Source organism: Brachycentrus maculatus, unplaced genomic scaffold, assembly GCF_059751285.1.
Source record: "Brachycentrus maculatus isolate JH-2025_06_01 unplaced genomic scaffold, ASM5975128v1 h1tg000362l, whole genome shotgun sequence".
Classification (NCBI taxonomy): Eukaryota; Metazoa; Arthropoda; class Insecta; order Trichoptera; family Brachycentridae; genus Brachycentrus; species Brachycentrus maculatus.
In genome coordinates this window covers 1,427,819-1,448,642 of record NW_028281111.1, presented here as the reverse complement: position 1 = coordinate 1,448,642, position 20,824 = coordinate 1,427,819, and the positions used below count along the sequence as shown (strand labels likewise).

At 29.7% G+C, this 20,824-nt stretch overlaps 3 protein-coding genes across 3 annotated transcripts in view; all 3 read right to left on the bottom strand.

The window, feature by feature from the left end:
* Positions 1-2,076, bottom strand: part of LOC148303572 (membrane alanyl aminopeptidase-like) — a 37,928-nt gene extending 35,852 nt beyond the window's left edge. The window contains exons 1-2 of the mRNA XM_088269759.1: positions 1,765-2,076; positions 518-701 (exon numbers count right to left, since the gene is read on the bottom strand). Of these exons, the coding sequence (XP_088125885.1) occupies positions 518-701; positions 1,765-2,039 (459 nt within the window). The 5' untranslated portion in view covers positions 2,040-2,076. The remainder of the gene's footprint in view (positions 1-517; positions 702-1,764) is intronic.
* A 133-nt stretch (positions 2,077-2,209) lies between these two features.
* LOC148303571 (membrane alanyl aminopeptidase-like) lies at positions 2,210-4,205 on the bottom strand. The gene is made up of 3 exons (XM_088269758.1): positions 4,196-4,205; positions 2,792-3,299; positions 2,210-2,372 (listed from the first exon to the last, which is right to left on the bottom strand). Exons 1-3 carry the CDS (start codon positions 4,203-4,205, stop codon positions 2,210-2,212), a joined length of 681 nt encoding a protein of 226 aa, XP_088125884.1.
* Positions 4,206-6,883: 2,678 nt separating this feature from the next.
* On the bottom strand, positions 6,884-19,647 carry LOC148303570 (membrane alanyl aminopeptidase-like). The gene is made up of 15 exons (XM_088269757.1): positions 19,151-19,647; positions 18,534-18,689; positions 16,518-16,835; positions 15,599-15,782; positions 14,336-14,574; positions 13,432-13,621; positions 12,840-13,029; positions 12,029-12,129; positions 11,221-11,400; positions 9,864-10,048; positions 9,589-9,596; positions 9,408-9,480; positions 9,135-9,302; positions 8,063-8,129; positions 6,884-7,033 (listed from the first exon to the last, which is right to left on the bottom strand). Exons 1-15 carry the CDS (start codon positions 19,645-19,647, stop codon positions 6,884-6,886), a joined length of 2,706 nt encoding a protein of 901 aa, XP_088125883.1.
* Positions 19,648-20,824: the final 1,177 nt, after the last annotated feature.

The following is a 20,824-nucleotide window of genomic DNA, read 5'->3' as shown; positions in this document are numbered from 1 at the left end:
ACCTCAACCGTGGAATTTGGATCAGACTAAGGAATAGAGCCAAGAAGCAGTAGATGAATACTAAATGAATATTGAAAGCTGTCCCACCGCATTCCCAGATCTGATACAGAAGCTTCTAGGCTTTCTGACAGATCTACTCTTGAAAAGCAATTTTTTTTAAAACTATATTTCGGAATTTATTGAAAATGTGAAACAACATAAAATTGTGTCCCGATTTTACTGTGAATTTTACATTTAAAAGCTTTCAATATCCCTGTAACTGCCAATCTAAATAAATACAAGTTTGTAAATCCATCACCAAATTTTCTAGAAGTACCCCGGTGTAGGCAGTGAAAGTGATTAGTATTTACTTCAGTTAGTCAGCTAGATCCGATTCCGAGCCAACGTTGGCCGGTACACAGACAACCATAAACCAGACCAGCACAGAAGACAGACACGGAATAGTGCAAAGACATTTACAGAGAATTACTAAATAAATAGCACAACTTAAAAGAACCTAAGATAAATTCTCGTTTACCATATCAGGAAGCTTGAACTCGAAAAATGTGGCGAATCCTTCATTCAGCCAAATACTGCTCCACCAACGGCAAGTCACCAAATCACCAAACCACTGGTGAGCTATTTCATGAGCCAAAATAAGGTTGACTTCTTGTTTGTAATAAGCTGTAGATTCATTATCATCATACATCAAGTAGGCTTCCCTGATAGAAAAAAAAACTTTTTTTTTAAGAAAAATAAATATTCGCTTTTACTTTCCGTAATATAATAAGGTCATAAATAATATACCATAATATTTGAAATGGGTACATCATTATTTTTTATCTGTTTAGTTAGTCATAAAGAATTAGTAAAAAAGTAACTCGAGGGACCGAGAACGTTCTTTCCATTTGCTTCTATAATTACATGTATTTGATCAAAATGTATGAAATAAAAAAAATAGTTAATTCGAAATTTAAACAAAAGTTCAAGAAATATATGTTTCCAAAATTTTTTAAATAATGAAGAACAAATAAAAAAAATGTTTTGCACAGAAACGATTACTATAAAAGTTACAAAATATTACTATGTTGAGATTAAAATAAAACTACAAATGTTACTTTTTTTATAAAAATGTTAGTAATATTAGCATGTAACCACTCACCGAGAGTTTTATGTCTACTCGTCTCTTCGTCAGGACAATCACTACCACAGCATGCAAAAAATACTACCCTTCACTACCATAGCACTAACTATGTTCTTCTTCTCCCTCTTACTCCTCATTGCTGAGGGTTGTGACCCTTGTAGAAGCATTGACTCTTCTCCAGTTATCCCTTGACTGCGCTGCACGTAGCGCTCCAACCACTGACTACCGAGTTGACTAGGTTAACTACCCATTAATTTGACAAAAACAGCAATTTTCAAATATAAAAGATGTATACAATTCATCTTACACACTTTAAACTGCACTAAATGTTTAACACATGCTTCAAAATTGCAGCCTACTTGATTATCAAAATTGAAGCCAATACTAATATTACTAACATTTTTGTAAAAAAAAAATAAGTAAAAATCACTAACCACAAAGTAAATGCTTTAAATCTTAATAATATTGAGAAAAATATAAATGTTAGTTTGCTATAAATCACACATCTTCTTAAGTTATCGAGATTGCTATTAAATTTGACACACCGATACATTAGAATATGAATACATACTTTCATATACACCTGAGACATTTGTTTTTACTTAGGAGAGATTTCTAATAAAAAAGTATGAAAAGTGTACTTGTATGTTAGAAGACCCCAATTTTCCATAGCTCCAGCAGAAAAATCTGGAATAGCGGCTTGGTCCATCTTCATTTCATCCATCATCTCATAGTACTCAATCCGTGTGTAATTATCCATGGCTGATACTATCTTCCTGCCATTATCAAAGGCGTACTTCCCCATTTCGCTAGCTTCGGGACGCGCCCAAACCCCAAATTGATTTTCATCTGTATTTTCTGTTTTTGAAGCCGCCTTGAATTCAGACACGATGAAAGCAAGCAAATATGTAGACATTACGGGAGTTGGATAGAAAGTTTCACTGACTTCTGTGGCCGACCTGTAGAGAATTCAAGAAATCGTGCTTAGTGAATGAAATAATCATCGGACAAGGTAAGGAAAATCTTTAAAAATGTATCTTTTACTTCTAAAAAAGACGACCTCTTATTCGATAGGGTTCATTGTACTTACACATCAGACGTTACATTAATCGGCATATTAGAAAGTGTAGGACTATAGCTCTTGGGACGAACGACTGTAAGGGTGAAAGTTGCTTTGTACTGGGGATCATCCAAACACGGGAAAACTTTTCTTGTATGAACTGGCTCCATCTGCGTAGATCCTAACCACCTAAAAAAACTCACGTGTTAGAATTCCTATATTTTAACATTGTTGAACATATAATATTATATAAAGAGAATATCAAGCACGTTCCAAAGCTCCAAAGTAATCTAAAATCAAGATAAACATAGCCGTTTGATAAATATCTGGCCTAGGCAAGAGATGGTGAGATGGATATCATTAAAATACTATATTTATCTTAAAAAATTAAAATAACTCCTAATTTTCAAGCCCCTTCTAATCTTCCATTTAGTTTGCGAGTGACAACGAGTTTCAGCTAACAATCTTTGTGATTTTACAAGAATGAAAAAAAATTAGATGAATTTTTTATTTAAAACTAAACTACATTATTGAAGTGGATATTTAATATGATTGCTATGTTTAAATGGACATAAAAAATATTTAAATATTCACCCCTTTTTACTCACTTGGTTATTCCATTTTCAACGTACGAAGTTCTGTAAAAACCTTTCATATCTTCTCTCAAGATTCCGGTGTATTTAATTCTGACTTCGTAATTTTTCTGATTATCTAAAACGCTAAAAAGATTGATGATAAAAAAATCCAATACTTCATCAGTTTCAGTGTTAGTAATTTGAACGTCAGTAGTTTCACCAACTGCGTTAATATTTATGGTCTCAATTTTTAATCCGTTGGCATGAAGGGTAATTTTGTTAAGATTAGGTTTTTTGGGTTTCAGATTTATCTGTACGGTCCCTTCAAATGTGAATCGCTTGTCTGCGTCCACATTTTCGAAATACGGTTTTATGGTGAGGATGTATTCTGATGGGTCAAAGTCGTCTGGCAATCTGTACTGCGTTTGAGGGGTAGCTCTCGGTAAAAAAAGGTTGTCTTCCCAAGCTGCTTTCAGATCGACGAAAGGATGGGCTGAACAGAATGAGAAAATCAGCCCCACCGAGAAAACCAGCGCAATATCTGAAACATAAAAGTTTTATAATTAAAATACCTTTGTTTTAAAATCACTATAAATATTTTATTATAACTTAATTATAATGTCTACCGGTTTCAAAGCTAACCGTTTCTTTTTCAAAGTTGACTAACAAATTTATATTTCAATTATAAAATGGAGAATCACAAAGTTATTGCTTTAAATATAAATGACATAAAACTTTAATAATTTCCCAACAACTAGTTCTACTCGGCTATATTCTAAAGAGAAAAAGATTTTTCTTTGAAATTATAATTGGCGGGTATGTATGAGGTCCACCTCCGTAGTGTAGTGGTCAGTGCATTTGGCTACTATGATGGAGGATCCGGGCTGGAATCCTAGGGGGTAATCCCGTTTATTTAATATCAACCTGGTCTGGTAAAAGAAGCGCAGAGCTACACTTGCCTTCATGCAATTAACGATCAAGATAACACCGGGTCGCTACGATACAGTGCCCTATGCACCATGAAGTGCGGATAAGGGTTCAAAGAAGAAGAAGAAAGATGTGTAAGAAGCGAAATATGTATATACATATAAATATCAATACAATATATCAAACACGTGTCACAATAGATATTTTTTATAAGTGGTATTTACCAAGTAAAACTAAAATTTCAAAAGAATTTTACTTATTTTAGGACAGAAAAAGTTAAAGAACGAAACTCAAAAGCTATTAAAATGATAATACACATTCTCATACAGTCCATCATACATGTTTTTATTTCATTTTGTTTGTCTGTATCATAATAACAGCCATATTTTGGATATGAGAGCACCTTTAAGGTGTATGAAATTTATTATGTTAAAGATTGAAATAAATAAGTATTTGAAATAGATTTCGGAATTTATTGAATTGCGTAGCATTTTATTATTTGGTACTTACAAAATTTCATGATGCTGCTCACATACGACTATGTACAGTACTAATGATTGTATTGTACATTATTTAGAAGTACCCGAGATAAAATATCGTGTTAAACATCAGATTATGAACCTTATCTCACATTACATGATAACACATGACATTTTAGGAAACATATATTTTGATAATTCTTCGGGGTTAAATCCTCAAGTGCTAAGATTAGACCGTACTAAAAATGTAGTATTTTGTCTTCACGATTTATGCATGTATATATGTATGTTTGTATGTATTTATATATTTATATATATATATATATATATATATATATATATATATATATATATATATATATATATATATATATATATATATATATATTTATATATATATATATATATATATATATATAAATATATATATATATATATATATATATATATATATATATATATATATATATATATATATATATATATATATATATTTATATATATACATATATATATACATATATATATATATATATATATATATATATATATATATATATATATATATATATATATATATATATATATATATATATATATATTTATAAATATATATATATATATGTAATAAAATAACTAGGTACCTACCTATACATTTTATTAAGTACTTACAAAAAGTACCTACATAAAACAGTTCTACCACCAGATGCCGCATGCGTCGCTCAGAATAAAACAAAAGACTATCAGATAGATAGATAGATAGATAGATATAAAAATTATTATAAAGATAAATTAAGAATAAACTTTAATTACAAAGCAACACATTGTTTATTTTATTATTATACACCCACTTTACATATTATTTACACTTAATTTTCAAAAGGAAAATATTACCACGTTATAAAACGACAATTTTGTTAATTGGAAATGGATTATGAAACATTAGATGTATTAAAACAATTACTACAATATGTTCGGAGTGAGAGAGAAAAATTAGAAGATGATCAAAGAAAACGATTAGAAGATAATCAAAGAAGACGTGGAAATTTAAGAACTAGTGATAAAATTAAAAATAAAAATCATGTGAAAAAAATTTCTACAAAATATAAAATAAAATATACTCCAGAAAAGAAGAATTTCGAAGCAGATTGTGTGAGCAGGAATCCAGTATTAGAATCGAAGGAAAATGCAAATGAACAATTAAAAGTTGTAAATTTGGTTAAATTAGAAGATATTTTCAAAGATCAGAATAAAAATGAAGACATACAAATAACACAGAAACAGTGCTTGAAAAATGAAAATAAAAATAAAGTAGAAAAAACTTCTACGAAAGATAAAATAAAATATACTCCAGGAAAGAAGAATTTAGAAGTAGATTGTCTAAGCAGGAATCCAGTTTTAGAATCGAATAAAAATGCAGATGAACAATTAAAAGTTGTACATTTGGTTATATTAGAAGATACTTTAAGAGATCTGAATAAAAATGAAGGAATTCAAAAGAAAAAAACAAATGGATTGAGAAAAACTGTGTCTACTTTAAAAGGGTCGAGAAGAAAAAAAAAATACAAAAAAAGAAAGAAAAAAAAGAACGGAAAAAAGAAAAAAAAAGAAAGAAAGAAAAAAAAAACAAGAAAGAAAAAAAAGAAAGAAAAAAAGAAGGAAAAAAGAAAGAAAGAAAAAAAAAAAACTTTATCATATCACTAAACTTATACCAGTCCCTTCACTACAAGAAGATGATCCGGAGGACGAGTGAAAATTTTACTATGAATTTTCTTCCCCAAGGGGGGAGATGTAATAAAATAACTAGGTACCTACCTATACATTTTATTAAGTACTTACAAAAAGTACCTACATAAAACAGTTCTACCACCAGATGCCGCATGCGTCGCTCAGAATAAAACAAAAGACTTCCGATAATATTTATTAACTGTAAGAATCAGATAGATAGATAGATAGATAGATATAAAAATTATTATAAAGATAAATTAAGAATAAACTTTAATTACAAAGCAACACATTGTTTATTTTATTATTATACACCCACTTTACATATTATTTACACTTAATTTTCAAAAGGAAAATATTACCACGTTATATATATATATATATATATATATATATATATATATATATATATATATATATATATATATATATATATATATATATATATATATATATATATATATATATATATATACATATATATATATATAAATATATATATATATATATATATATATATATATATATATATATATATATATATATATATATATATATATATATATATATATATATATATATATATATATATATATATATATATATATATATATATATATATATATATATATATATATATATATATATATATATATATTTATTTATATATATATATATATATATATATATACATATATAATTATATATATATATATATATATATATATATATATATATATATATATATATATATATATATATATATATATATATATATTACTACCTTTGCAATGTAGTGGTTATCGCATTTGACTACAGTGCCGAAGGTCTCAGATGTGTCAAACGTTTTAAAAATTAACCAGGATATAAATTAATACAATGTAATTTTAGTGGTATATTTGTATTTAATTTTCCACAAAGCATGACATACAAATCAACAACCTTCTCAATTGATTGTTCCAAACATGGAAAGAGAAGACGCGATGGCAGAAGTTCAGCTATATTTTGCGTTTATCCAAGAATCAACTGTTCCCTTGTGATAAGTTGCCCATTCCAAAGCCAAAGCTGCTTTTGAAATTTCTGATGTTCCAGAGCTTTTCTCAGAAGCTGTAAGCTCTGTGGTGCTCTTTAGGAAGGCTGCCATCTAAAATTCACAAAAAAAAATAAGAAAAGTTAAGTGATAAATTGTGAAAAATACAGACACTAGTATACATTTATGTCAAACTGATATAACGATACTTAAGGTTTGGAATGCAGAACAAACAAATTTCATTATTTTTTAAGATAAGAAGATATTTAAACAATATTTTGCGATCATATCACGGTTAACACCGTAGTAATACAAGTATTTTAAGTTGTTTTTGTAATGTTTTGAATCAGATTTTGTGGAAAAAATGAAGAAAATTGACTGGATCTGTTTACAATACAAAATATAGCGAAAAAACCAAACAATTACCACAACAAATCTTTTATTATAATTTGTGGACCGATTCCTTTCTGCACAAATTCAGCCAAATATTTTTTGTAAAGACTGCCTTTATATGCCCGCATATAGTTGTTTATATTTTCTTTGTTTATTCCGAAGCCAGAAGATATGAGATTAGACGGAGATCATTACCGTCGGAGCACTGTTTAGAGCTGCCCAAGACAAAGACTCTCAAGTGATAGTCGACGTCAGGAGAACCTAACATGACATGGTTAGAAAAGGATAAACACAATAAAATAAAGCCACTTGAGATCTACTCAAGCTTCTTTGCCTAAACTTCAAAATATTTTGAAATTTTTTAAGTAGATAGTGTTTTAGTACGTGTCAGTCTTAATTAAGAAGCGGTTAGCTTCGAAACCGGTAGACATTATAATTAAGTTATAATACAATATTGATAGTGATTTTAAAACAAAGTTTCATTTAAATTATAAAAAGATTGTTGTTTATTTTACCGTGTAGTATAGAATTCACGAGTACTTAATTAAAAGTAGCCCCATTTGACAACACGCTTTTCCCCCCCATTCACAACTTCATTGACTCACTCAATCTTTTAGCCTGACCCAATGCAGAAATTCAGAAGTGAAGAATATACGTTTGAAAACAGCTTTCCCATCCTATTTAAATATAAACGGTTCCCATTCACAAACCAATAATTAAATATATCGCTTAAAGTAGGAAAATACTTACGCGATTCAATTGAGTACCTTTCATGCGACCAATAATGCTGGATAAAGGCCCTAAAACTGACCCATAGCTGAAAAATAGTTTTATATTATAGACAACATTTGAAAATTTATATGAATGATGCTTTTATTATTCAAAAAACTCTTGATAAACAAACTCACTGTGTTCTGATATCAGCAATATTATTTTTAAAGAATGTGAATACGACTTCTACATTTTCATCATTTCCTGTTAAGGCTGAGTTGAAGGCATTCATCAAATTATGATTTTTGATATTGTTACCATCCTTAATTGTTTCGTATAATAACCTGAAAACGATAATAATAATCAGAAATATTCAATATTTTTGAATATGTTAAAATTAATACCAAATAAAAAATATATGAGAATAATAATCGATAAAATTAATAAATATGCGTTAAGATGGTTTGGACGTATGGAACGAATGAGCGAATAAAGAATAGTAAACCAAATTTATCTTATTTATTATTCCGACATTCACTCTGTGGTAAGACATGATTAAATTATATATAAAATACTTATTTTATTTTGTTACAACTAGTTTCAAAAACTACATATGCTTCTATTTACAAGATTAAATAGAAACAGTTTATAATTAAACCCTTAGGTGAAAGCATCTGTAGCTTCTAAAACTAGTCGTCACAATATAATACTCAAGTGGTAAAAAACATTTTTTTTCTAAATAATTTAAAACAAATTTATGGTGCTAGTGTTGTTGAAAATCGATAGACCAAGTAAAAACGAGGAAAGCATGATTGGGTATTTCAAGTACTTGATCATGCAAAAATTATTAAGCAAATGTGATTGGTAATAGAAACAGAGGAATATCAAAGAAAATTTTGCATAATCAAATATTTTAAACACTTTGAAGAAGTCGGGTTAAGAGTCAGAATAATCGGCGGGTATGTATGAGCAGATGCATGAATTACATGAATTTGGAAAAGGCGATGATTGTTTGCAAAGGCAGAGTGGTTGTATTCTCTCTGCCTACCTCTGCAGCGAAGCGGCATGATGGTTAGTAAGTAAGTATGATAATATTCACGCAATTGCTTACGTGTTCAGGGAATTTTCATCTCTAGTACAACCCAAAGCGGTGAGAATCACGAATTGTTCGTTGGCCACATTTTCTGTCAAATATTTGTACCATAAAAAGTTGAAATGGGTTGCATTACCATTGCGGAGACCATTGCAGTAAACGTACGGCCTTATATTTGGATTTATCCTAGAATTTGAAATAAAATATATAAAAGGTTGAATGATACATATTCACTGGTTTCAAGGAGGCAATGAGACAATGGTATGCGCATGTGAGGAGAATGGAACCAACCAAACTCCCTCGCCCTGCACGATCAACCCCAAGGTCGACTCCCGGGCAGACCACCAAAGACATGGATTTACAGCTGAAAAATCAACATCGCAGGAGACTAATCCCTCTTAAAAATAAGATTTATTTTCAATTGGTCTGGGTATTCGTGATGTATTTTTCACATTTACCTTCCTATCCTTACCATCCCACCTGCAGACAAGAATCTCAAATAGATGCTTTGTGCATAATTCTTTAAAAAAAAAGGCCACAAGGCCTGCACCAAGTAGTAGAAAAAGAAGAAGATATTCACTGGTAGAAAATGGCACCAAAATATGAATTTAAAAACGTAAAAAATATATATATTAAATTGGATAGATTTAAAAACAAATTGACTATTGAATCCATTAATTCAATCATTAAAAAATTTACGTCCATCTTGAAATGTTCCTATTTTCTCCCGATTCCTTATCTAATTACCTGACTCCATTAAATGTCATGTTTTCAAAATGGGCCAACGACTTTTCCGCACATTCCTGATGCCCTAATTGACAAGCGAAATTCCAAGTGCTAGCACGGAACATTTTTGGCATATGCAAATCAGTCTCCTTCTCCTCAAACCCAAGAGATGCGATAACAGTCTTCAGCATCTCCAGAATGTGGACCTGTTAAAAAAATAATATGTTTTATCATCTCTCTGACTACCATAAATAAAATGAAACATGTGATATTACATATGGTGTATAATGTGTGCAAGGAAAGTGATTTGCTGATGAATCTAAAGCTTTGGTTTTTGATAGAGATGAATCTGGATAGAAAATAGTAGTAAATGGGAAATTTAAATTTTTTAAAAATTATTTCGTATATTAAGGAAGAATATTTTAAAGGTATGAAAAGATCGATAATGATTTATGTAGAAAGGAAAGTAAATGCTGGAAACAGAATAAATGGTGTACTTAAATTAGTTATTGTAAAAGAAAAATACTTGTTTTTTACCATTTGAGTTTGTTTTATTATAACAACTAGTTTTGGAAGCTATGCTTCCATCTTCAGATCTAAATATGAACTAAATCTTAAATAATTATCCGTTCTACAAATTAGGAAAAATGTTCATTAATAAATTAAACCAGTTACAGCAAATAAAAACCTACCTGCGAAAACATACAGGCAGAGCTTAATAGAGATCTGGTTTAAAATTAATGTTTAGAAGTGAAGCATGGAGTTCGCAAAAAAGTATGAAAGTAGACAGAAGACGAATGTGTGGCAAAACGATGTATGATAGATGTTAAAATGGTAACATAGAGAAATAATGCATGGCTGAGATAAGCATTATCGACAAAATTATGAAAGGTGTTTCGGGATGATTTGGATATGTGAATCGGATGAGTAAAGAAAAAACAGTTAAATAAATTTACGAGGCAAATGTAGTTGGTAATAGAAGTGAAGACAGAGTCAAGTGGAATCCTAAAATATGAACATTTCAAAAAGTGGTACTCTAAAAATTGATCTAAGGCGTAGATGTTGAGGAAATTCATAAAATATCTTGAAAACTAAGGCACTTTTACTGAGGTCATATTTTAATTTTTTGGTGAGTCATAAGATAGCCTAACACCCCTTAAAAGGAATATGTTGGATTATGGGACACCCTGTATATATGTATGAGGAGATGCGTGAATATCAAGAGATGGAGATAGTTTGCAAAGACAGAATGATGTGACGATATACTCTCTCTGCTTTTTCCTGCGGCGATGCAGCGTGATTGTTAGTTAGTCAAGTAGTTAATTGCGAAAAGCTTATAACTAATACAAAAATAACATGTTAAGAAACTTCTCCTTACATCTAGTTTGGATAAAGTATCTTCGAACGGAGAAAACATTCTTCTTAGGGTATTGAATCCAGAGTACGCAGCGACCCAAGGGGCGTAATCTGTTTCATCTTCGAGAAACTCCAGAACGTTAAAAGCTGTTGCATAATCAGTAACATTTTCTTTTGCCAAATTTAAAAGATCATCGACTATCTGAAATTATTTTTAAAAAGTGGTTAAATACAAAATTGAGCTGCGACAAAAAAAACAAATTTTTCTTTATAAGTGGTATTTTAAAAAAATGGAACAACCAGCAAAACCTCTACTTTTAGAGACATGTATAGTGAGAATTTAAAACCCCCATGGTGCATAGGGCACTTCATCATATAAATGCAGTGTTATCATGATCGTTACCACAAGAGGGAAAGGTGATCAGCTTCAGGCACCAGTCCAGGGTAATATTGAATATATATTTGAGTGAAAAAATCACTTAAATTTATTTGACCCACCCTTGGGAATCAAACCCGGGACCTCCAGAACAGTAGGTGAGCGTGCTGACCATTACACTACGGAGACGGACCGTATGGTAAATATTTTCAGACCAATGTATCGAAAATAAATCTTTCTTGAATTTATTTTGCAATTGACGGGAATCGAACCCAGGAATTGACGCTAGTTACACATTGAAGCGTCTATCCGACTACGAAATAGTGCCTATGAGAATCAAAATGATAGAAAACTTCTAATGAATTTTACATACTACATTATATTCTCCCTTAAATTGATACTTTTGAATTTTTTAATGGCTTGAAACATTTAAAAAATAGAAAAAAATAATCACCTGCGCCCTATTTAACGTATGAATTTCAACCCGAGATTCACTTTTTAAAATATTTGCCAATACTTCCCAAGTATGAGCATCATAGTTCACTCTATAAAACCCTGAAAATTAAGTAGGTTAACTTGAAGCTTGAAGCTGAAATCAGACATTAAGTTTGTAAAAGAAAAACACTTGTACTTTTACCACTTGATTTTATTTTATTATGACGACTAGTTTCGGTAGCTACGATTCCATCTTCAGGTCTATTGGATTTTTACAATTGGGTTGTTTATCTAAATTCGTGCAGTTATTTTGCTAATGATTACGAGGTATAATATGATACGTAATACAGTATCCATTTAATAATATCAACATGCCCTGTGTGATTGATGTTCTTACTAAATTTTGTGAGATAACGCAAATGATTGAAATATTTAATATTAAAATTAAACTTTTTACCACTATTTCTTTATATTTATAAATATATATATAAATATATATATAAATATATATACATATATATATATATATATATATATATATATATATATATATATATATATATATATATATATATATATATATATATATATATATATATATATAAATAAATATATATATATATATATATATATATATATATATATATATATATATATATATATATATATATATATATATATATATATATATATATATATATATATATATATATATATATATATATATATTTGAGTATGTCCAAATACTTGTTTGACAAATATGGGTTTTCTCCATTACTTATTTGTACATTTCACGTCAAAAAACGTCAAAGTACTTGTAGCTATATTACCTGTCTGTTTCTTGTTGAGGACCACCCATTCGTGTCCTGGATTTCCCTTGTAGAGAAAGATACTTGTCGCATTCATGACAACAACTGGTTTCGTATTATCGAAGTTTGGTGCCGCCTTTGTTGCAAATGTGATTGGAATATGGTAAAGCACCTCGGGCATTGGATCTTCGGCAAACGCGACCATTCTTGACTAAAAAACATTAATGCTTCAAAAATTACAATATTTTGAGTGTGTTTAAATACTTGTCCACAAATCAGGATTATCTACAATTAAAAGAGTAATTTTTCATATTCTGCTCAACAAAAAGCTTGAAGAAAAAAATCGAAGTCTGGGCATTTACGGGGCTGACGACCGTCATACATCTCACCAATAGATGTCTCTAGAGACGTTCTAATGATTCAAGAACAATTTTTCGAAATTGGATCATATGTAAGTAGTGTGGATGTCAATAATGGGTAGAATTGGTGAATGTTACGTGTGTAAAGTGATCACTTAAACTAGCCTATGCCGGTCGTCAGCTCCGTAAATGCCCAGACTTTCATATTCTTCTTCAATAATTATTCCTTTAACTGCTTTGTTAGCGCTGTTTACCTGAGATATATTCATGATCCCCGAAGCGTAATCAATGTGCACATTCAGGAGCGGATATCCGGATTGGGCAGTCCAGGAAGACATCACTGCGGCTACGGTCATCCCTGGATACATATCCAGACTCCCATCTAAGCTCGCTTCGGCCTGAAGAGATGCGAAGAGGTCTTGGGGTGAAGCAACTGAGAATTTACTATTAAAAAAAGAAAAATTAGAATTTTAACAATAACATAAAATAATTCTCGGTTCGAACCCACACTACTACAATTTGATACCTATTTCTAATAATGAGCCGCTAAGGCTCACAGAAATAGTATGAAATTGAAATATTTGTGTTAATAATAAAAACACAGATATTTTTCTTTATTTAAAAAAATGGTATGCGAATAATAACAATAAAAATATGAGAATAATAATAATAACAAATACAAAAATTTATCATTCAGGTTTAAAAATAAAATCTATTAATATATAACATTGCTCAGTTCGACCAAGTTTTATCACAATTACAATCCACACTCACATTCCTTCTTAAAACAAATTACAAAGTTGATAGATTGTTCGCTATAGTTAATAAGGTATTATAAACAATATTGTAGATGCCTTAACTTAAAACGAAGCTTAAATCGTTTATTTTAACCAAAGGAAAAGGAAGTTATTTTTTCAACTCCTTAACTTTCAATAATGCTTTCCTTTGCAAAACCATATATTTATTCTGAAGAAAAACAAATTGTTTAATACAAAAACGGTGTTTTAAACTAAAAATCCAATTATGTTAATTATAACCTGGGTGTAGAAAGTTATGTTGCGGCCTATTAATTATCCTGCCTTAAGTTTAAAATTCACTGAGAATTAGGTGTCTCAGATGAATTTGATCTTTATCATTAAATAGTTGAAGAAGACATACTGATTTGTAAGAAATGCATTGATTGCCTTTCTGAACGTTTCCTCTCCTATCCAGTTTTCGATCATCTTTATAACTGAACCTCCTTTGCTGTAAGTAATCACACCGAAATGCCCATCAATTTCTTCTTGAGTGTAGGTAGCAGGATTCGTTAGAGGAGGAGAGTAAATACTTGTATCAGCTTGAAGTGCCGGGTGGACTATGGAGGTTATAAACTGAGTTGCTAAATCCATGTCCAATATCTGTGGACAATAATACTGAAATTATCAGGTTGTCTTGGATTTTTGTTGTGATGATTATATTTTAATAATTCATTTGATATTTATAGCACGAAATATTAATTGCTAATTTAGTTTGACGGCAAAACAAATATTTAAATAAATGATAATATTATTTTTTGAAAAAAATAATTGGGACACATTGTCCCAATTATTATTATTGTATAGTATTGGTGAGTGAGTCGTATGTGTCCCAACCGCTATGGTGGTGAAGGGTGGTATTGTTTGCAAGCTGTGGTTGTGATTGTCCTGACGAAGAGACGGGTACGTCTCGAAACCGATAGACATAAAAATCTCGTTGAGTAGTTATATACTAATATTATTAGCATTTTCGTTAAAAAAAATTGTCGTATTTACATTAATAAACTCGAAAGTGCTATTATATTTTTGGACAGCCCTAATCTCCTAAATCAATAAAACTTGATAAGCGTGCATCGAAGAGGTACCTACTAGGCAAATATCTATATTCGCAATATTTGTACATAATGCAAACTATGCCACGTTCTCTCCGATTCTGCGGCTTCAAATGTTAGCCAATGCTTTTGAATGTACCTATGGATTTATTTAAAATATTGTTATCCACCTTGAAGTTAGTTATTTCTCAGCATTTCTTCTCCATGTTATAATGGATAAATTTAACCGTTGTGTTTCACTCTCTCTCACTGCTCGCTGATAGTGTGTGAAGGAATCGTGTATTTGCTTACTACATATTTGTTATTTAATTTTATTTTTAAGACTTTTTGTTTCTTTATTAGTGTGATCGTTGGTGTATTTTTATATTAGATACTGTATATATATGTATATATATATATATATATATATATATATATATATATATATATATATATATATATATATATATATATATATATATATATATATATATATATATATATATATATATATATATATGTTGTTAAAGGCATAAGCCGTTCAATAAATAAATAAGTAAATAAATATTTATGGACAAAATGTGTAATATAAATACCATATCGGGGAGTTTATACTCAAAAAATCTAGCGAAACCTTCGTTGAGCCAAGGATCACTCCACCAATAGCATGTCATGAGATTGCCAAACCACATGTGGGATATTTCATGGGCCAAGATTTGGATAATATCTTGCTTATGTATAGTTGAAGATTCTTGGTCATCATACATCAACCGATTCTCCCTGTAAATAAATTGAATAAATAAATCATTATTAATTTTGGATTAATTGATTCGTCATTAGTCACTTTCCATTTTTAACCATATTTATATTTTTTTATTATTTTAGACACTGGACTATTCACCCTACGTATGAGATGTCAATATTTTAGTTTTCTCAACTTGATATGGAATATCTATCGCTCCTTTTTTTATTTGAAAGAATCGCTCAAGTCAGTCAAATGCTAGGTCAGACTTCCATCAGAAGACAATAAACTGGGATGTAGCCATATATATTGAAAGCTGTCCCACCGCATGCCCAGATCTGATACAGAAGCATCTAGGCTTCCTGACAGATCTGCTCTTGCAAAGCACTTTTTTTTAAACTTAGTTGCAAAATTTGTTAAAAACGTGAAACTATAAAAAATGAATCCCAATTTTACTGTGAATTTACATTAAAGCTTTCAATATACCTGTCACTGCCAATCTGAATGAATACAAGTTTGTAAATCCGTAACAAAAATTTCTAGAAGTACCCCGGTGCAGGCAGTGAAAGGGATTAGTATTTAGTTCAATTAGTCAGCTAGATCCGACTCCGACCCGACGCCGGCCGGTACACAGACGCCCACAACCCCGACCAGCACAGCAGACAGACACGGAACAGTGCAAAGACTTAGCCATGTAGCCAGGAAGAAGAAGATGTTAGTTATAAATAAATTGAATTAAATGATATAATTATATAATATCCCATGTAATCTACCTGTAAGTCACCAGCCCCCAGTTTTCCATGGCCCCTCCTACAAATTCCGGTAAACCAACATGATCCAGTTTCATCAGTGGGTTCATATCATAATACAAAATCCCCGTGTAGTTGTCCATAGCTGTTACTAGATGGCGTCCATTTTCAAAGGGGTACTCTCCCATATCATTAGCATCAGGTCTAGCCCAGATTCCAAAAGGTTTAGTGTCACTAGGTTCTGTCACCTTCGCGGCCCCAAACTCAGAAACGATGAATGCGAGGAGGTAAGTTGACATTATGGGGGTCGGATTGAATACCTCCCTTATTTCAGTAACAAGACTGGAAAAAAGGCAAATAATTTTAATCATCATATAATTTTTTTGACATCTCAACAAAGATGAATACGAATATAAGTCTGGGCATTTACGGGGCTTATAACCGTCATAGGCTGGTTTAAGAGATCACTTTACACACGTATAACATTCACCAATACTACCTATGATTGACAACCGTCCTACTCTTATTCTTAGAAGTTCTATATATGTATATATGATCCAATTTTAAAACGTTGTACAAGAATCACTAAAATTTTCACTAGTGACATCTATTGGTGAGGCGAAGAAGCTTTTATATTGTGCAGAAACTCTTATATTCTTTTTCATCTATGTTAAGATGTCAAAAAATATATGAAAAATAACTCCTATAATTGGAGATCATCCAGATTTGTGAACCAGTATTTGGATACACTCAAAATGTTGTAAATAATATTAACATATTAATATCTTAATCGGAGAAAAATATGGTAGTCTGGGTATTTACAGGGCTTACAATCTGTCATAATCTGGTTTAAGTTATTATACACGTGTAACATTTACCATTCTACCTATGATTGACAACCACACTACTCAAATTTCGAATGCTGCATTTATTCTTCACATGCATATTATTGGCTCCATCTATGATTGATATGAGTAAGTTTAATTTTTTAGTTTCTTAAACTTGAGTAAATATATATATATATATATATATATATATATATATATATATATATATATATATATATATATATATATATATATATATATATATATATATATATATATATATATATATATATATATATATATATATATATATATATTTATATATATAAATATATATATATGTATATATATTTATATATATATATATATATATATATATATATATATATATATATATATATATAAATATAAATATATATATATATATATTTATATATATATATATATATATATATATATATATATATATATATATATATATATATATATATATATATATATATTTATATATAAATATATATATATATATATTTATATATATATATATATATATATATATATATATATATATATATATATATATATATATATATATATATATATATATATATATATATATATATATATATATATATATATATATATATATATATATATATATATATATATTTATATATATATATATATATATATATATATATATATATATATATATATATATATATATATATATATATATATATATATATATATATATATATATATATATATATATATATATATATATATATTTATATATATATATATATATATATATATATATATATATATATATATATATATATATATATATATATATATATATATATATATATATATATATAAACATATATATATATATATATATATATATTTAAAAGAAAAGAAAATGACGATTATACCATTAATCAAATAAAACAATGAACCTTGAGTGTAATTCCCTCTCCAAGCACAAGAGCTCAGTCTCTTTTTTTGGAGAGGCACAGCGAAACTAAAATTATAAGTTTGCCATATTTAAAAATGTATGGAAATTGTATTGAAGGATTTATCATATCTAAAATGCTGTCTTCAACGAAGACCAAGATCGGCAAGAAGGGAAGAACCCATCCACTAAGTTACGACATCCCAGAAACGAAGACGAGAAAGAAAAAGAAGTTGAAAAATTAAATCTTACTCAAAAGTTGTGTCGATCGGCATATTGGAGAGAGATGGTCTGAACGATTTAGGTCTTGTAATTGATAGAATGAAGGTTGCTTTATAGGCTGGTTCATCCAAACAGGGGAATACTCTTCTAGCATGTATTGAATGCAGTTGACTAACTCCAAACCACCTGAAATTAAAATGAATTATGGGATTAACATCACAATTCCATAACAAATTTGTACCAAAAGAGTTCAGAAGATATAGATATAAGAACAGTAAGAACATAAGAGTACAAATATGTATAGAAGAGTCCCAAAAACTGGTCCGGATAACTTGGCCACACAGGGGAAAAAACCCTAGATCCTAGCGGGGGAAAACCAAAAGTCGGATAGTTAATTCGAATTAAAAACAGCTTTATGCCATCATTTATTTTTCTGAGGTCTGTCTTATCAGGTAAATTACTGTACATTTCGTATTTATTCATTTTGATTTTCATGTAGTAATAGCTAATAGGTAAAAAGTGGTAAACGAATGAGTAGTCTTTGGTTTTGTAAGGGTTTTCGGTCAATTTATTATCTGTAGAATTCTTAAGCAAACAAAACATACGTTTTTAGGTTAAAAATCGGTTTTAGGTAGTAAATAACTTACTTGGTTATACCGTCTTCGACATATGAGCTTCGGTAGAATCCCCACATATCATCCCTAATTTTTCCAGTGTACGACATCACAGTAACTTCATATAACTTCGATTCGTCTAAATTTTCATTCAGATCAATGTATAGGAAGTTGTATTGAGGATTCGTAGAAGTAGTGACAGACAAGCTTGTAGATTCACCAACTGCGTTTACCGAAATTTGGCCCAAAACTAGGTCTCTGGCATGGAGTGTTATTCGCTTGAGGTTGGGTTTTATTGGCCTCAATATTATCTGAACTCTCCCGTCAAAGGTAAAGCTCCTCGAGTCATTTGTGTCGAAATATGGTTTCAGGTCAATTCTGTAAGAAAACACTTTGAAGTCCTCTGGTAGTTTGTACTCGACATTGTTAGACTCTTGAAGTGGAGTGTCTCCGAGTGGAATCAGAATGTCGCTGGCTGATACAGCTGCTAATAACGCGAAGGAAACTACCAATAATGCTAGTCGCTTCATTCCTGAAATAAAATGAAGCACATTGGATAAATAAGTGTAATACCAAAAATAAAATACTTTTTAAGACCATTTTTGAGTAGGTATATAAATGTAAACACGACTAGTTTCGAGAGCATTCGTAATGAAAAAAATATTATACCATAAAATCAAACCCAACGTAAACACAGTTATCCCCTTCGTTGCTCTTACCCCTCTTTAAAACACCATTACCCCCACCCCTATCCTTATCGAAACCCAATAACTTGTACACTGCTTCTTTTTTAAATATATGTTTAGTCATCAATTAAACCCTGAAGAGGGCAACATGTTGTTGCCGAAACTAGTTGGTTGTTAATAAAAATGTGAGTGGATCAAAAAACAAAGTCTTTTTATTTCTCAAAATAATATAAAAATAGGCATACTTACTGATATCAATAGCTCCGTAGCGCACTGGGATTTCTCGAGAAAAAATATTGAATAACAAGCCTTATCTTTTTGGTATCTAGTGATAAAGCAATCGAAAATATAAGATTTATAAATAAATGTTTATTATTTAACCAATTTGAGTCATAACTGGAATGAAAAATAAGTGGTAAAATCGAGCTTCGTAAAAAACAAATATTTTTATGTTTGCCATTTTAGTTTATTTTTATTTTTATATGTTCGCTTAAATTGCTTAAGACTTTTTTACAAAAGTGGATTAAGTGGACATTATAAGGACGAAAACAACTAGTGTTGATCAAAATATCTGTTGTTGACTGGAAATCAGTTAAATTTGTTTGTTTGGAAATGTTTTCGACGAATCAAAACTTAAAAAATACGCACACTACGACACAACCTTCTAGCTCTACCACCAAAATATTACATATATACAAAAGTTTTCGTTGATATATATATCGACGGCTGCGCTTTTGAAAAAAAATTACCAAAATCTGTAAAAAAAAAAGAAGATTTATTGAGGTTTCAGTGGTTAAAACCCCGTTTTTCTCGTATTGAGGTTCACTCTCTTATTTGTTGACCTCTAGATGACGAATTTTATGGAATTCAGCCTCCTTAAAATGGTTAATATGTATGTTATGAGATATAAAACATTTTCAATTCACGTTTTAAATGGCAAATACCGCTATTTCTTCAAATCTGTTGTGACACGTGTTTCGATGCGTTCCGCATCATGCGGTATTTGAAAATGTTGCAGAAT

Bases quoted from the DNA above. Each gene is read 5' to 3' on its own strand.
- LOC148303570 (XM_088269757.1), bottom strand. From the start codon at position 19,647: ATGAAGCGACTAGCATTATTGGTAGTTTCCTTCGCGTTATTAGCAGCT. The intron at 15,783-16,517 runs GTAGATTACATG...ATTTATTTACAG, and splicing joins TGGGGGCTGGTGACTTACAG to GGAGAATCGGTTGATGTATG. The intron at 12,130-12,839 runs GTAATATAGCTA...CTTAATTTTCAG, and splicing joins CCTCAACAAGAAACAGACAG to GGTTTTATAGAGTGAACTAT.
- LOC148303571 (XM_088269758.1), bottom strand. The intron at 2,373-2,791 runs GTGAGTAAAAAG...GAGTTTTTTTAG, and splicing joins GTTGAAAATGGAATAACCAA to GTGGTTAGGATCTACGCAGA.